Source organism: Folsomia candida, unplaced genomic scaffold (genome assembly GCF_002217175.1).
Source record: "Folsomia candida strain VU population unplaced genomic scaffold, ASM221717v1 Fcan01_Sc052, whole genome shotgun sequence".
Lineage (NCBI taxonomy): Eukaryota > Metazoa > Arthropoda > Collembola > Entomobryomorpha > Isotomidae > Folsomia > Folsomia candida.
In genome coordinates this window covers 262255-263641 of record NW_019091244.1, presented here as the reverse complement: position 1 = coordinate 263641, position 1387 = coordinate 262255, and the positions used below count along the sequence as shown (strand labels likewise).

At 41.2% G+C, this 1387-nt stretch overlaps 1 protein-coding gene across 1 annotated transcript; it reads right to left on the bottom strand.

Annotated features, from left to right (window-relative positions):
* Positions 1-305: 305 nt before the first annotated feature.
* LOC118433434 (integumentary mucin C.1-like) lies at positions 306-1170 on the bottom strand (the record flags this gene model as incomplete). The annotated part of the gene is made up of 3 exons (XM_035845364.1): positions 1018-1170; positions 622-821; positions 306-543 (listed from the first exon to the last, which is right to left on the bottom strand). Coding segments are annotated over exons 1-3 (552 nt in total), but the record flags the coding sequence as incomplete, so codon positions are not given.
* Positions 1171-1387: the final 217 nt, after the last annotated feature.

The window sequence follows — 1387 nt, the reverse complement described above, 5'->3', positions numbered from 1 at the left end:
GTAGTTGGTGTAGTTGTAGTTGGTGTAGTTGTAGTTGGTGTAGTTGTAGTTGGTGTAGTTGTAGTTGGTGTAGTTGTAGTTGGTGTAGTTGTAGTTGGTGTAGTTGTAGTTGGTGTAGTTGTAGTTGGTGTAGTTGTAGTTGGTGTAGTTGTAGTTGGTGTAGTTGTAGTTGGTGTAGTTGTAGTTGGTGTAGTTGTAGTTGGTGTAGTTGTAGTTGGTGTAGTTGTAGTTGGTGTAGTTGTAGTTGGTGTAGTTGTAGTTGGTGTAGTTGTAGTTGGTGTAGTTGTGGTTGGTGTAGTGGTGGTTGGTGTAGTTGTAGTTGGTGTAGTTGTAGTTGGTGTAGTTGTGGTTGGTGTAGTGGTGGTTGGTGTAGTTGTAGTTGGTGTAGTTGTAGTTGGTGTAGTGGTAGTTGGTGTAGTGGTAGTTGGTGTAGTGGTTGTTGGTGTAGTGGTAGTTGGTGTAGTGGTTGTTGGTGTAGTTGTAGTTGGTGTGGTTGTAGTTGATAGGGTTTCTGTTTCTTCACTTGTGATCAAAGTAGGACTTCTAAATTGTAACAGTAGAAAACGAATTGGATTAGCCAGATATAAAAAATGACCACGTGTTGGGAATACAATTGCTTACGGGGTCGGCGTAGTGGTGACGATGACGCAAGGGGAATTAGCTGCATGATTACAGGTATGCAACCCTTGATCCCAAACCGTCCCAGGTGCGCAGCAATGCACTACCGGGTAACCATTCGTGCACTGGATGAACTTCCGGCAATCATAGGCGAACGGATGATAAGTGGGTATTCCCCCCTCCCATTGGGGACAGTAAACCGCCTACATAAACACATTAAAATAGTGTCTCAAATTGCCCCCCATTTTGCTATATTCAAAACAAATATCTAATTGTCTCTTATAACTGTGCCTGATATTTTGATGCTGATTAACCATTCCTAAATTCTGAATTTAAATAGTACTCCTATGCATAGGAGTACTATTTAAATTCACCATAGCTATGGTATGTATATCTTGCCTGAGGCGGTTCCCCATTGTTGACATCGCATGCCAAAACCTGCACCCATGTTGAACAGAAATAAAATACTATGGCGACCAGGTGAAGTGTACGTCTCAAGTCACCCATTTTCATAAACCTTTTCTGTAATCTTCCAAAATGAGGCTTACCTCCGTCCCACAATTAACTAACCTTGCAAGGTGGATTTGGCAGCCTTTTTATTGCCCACTTGGGTCCATCTTGACGTCAAAATCTCAATCCATGAGAGGATTAAGTAGCTTCAACTCAAAATGTCATGTTGCGTAATCCCTGTTCATTTTTGTAGTGAACCACGAAGCAATTTTTTTGATTGAACAACAATTAAGCCAACTTAATTCCTTTTATTGAATTT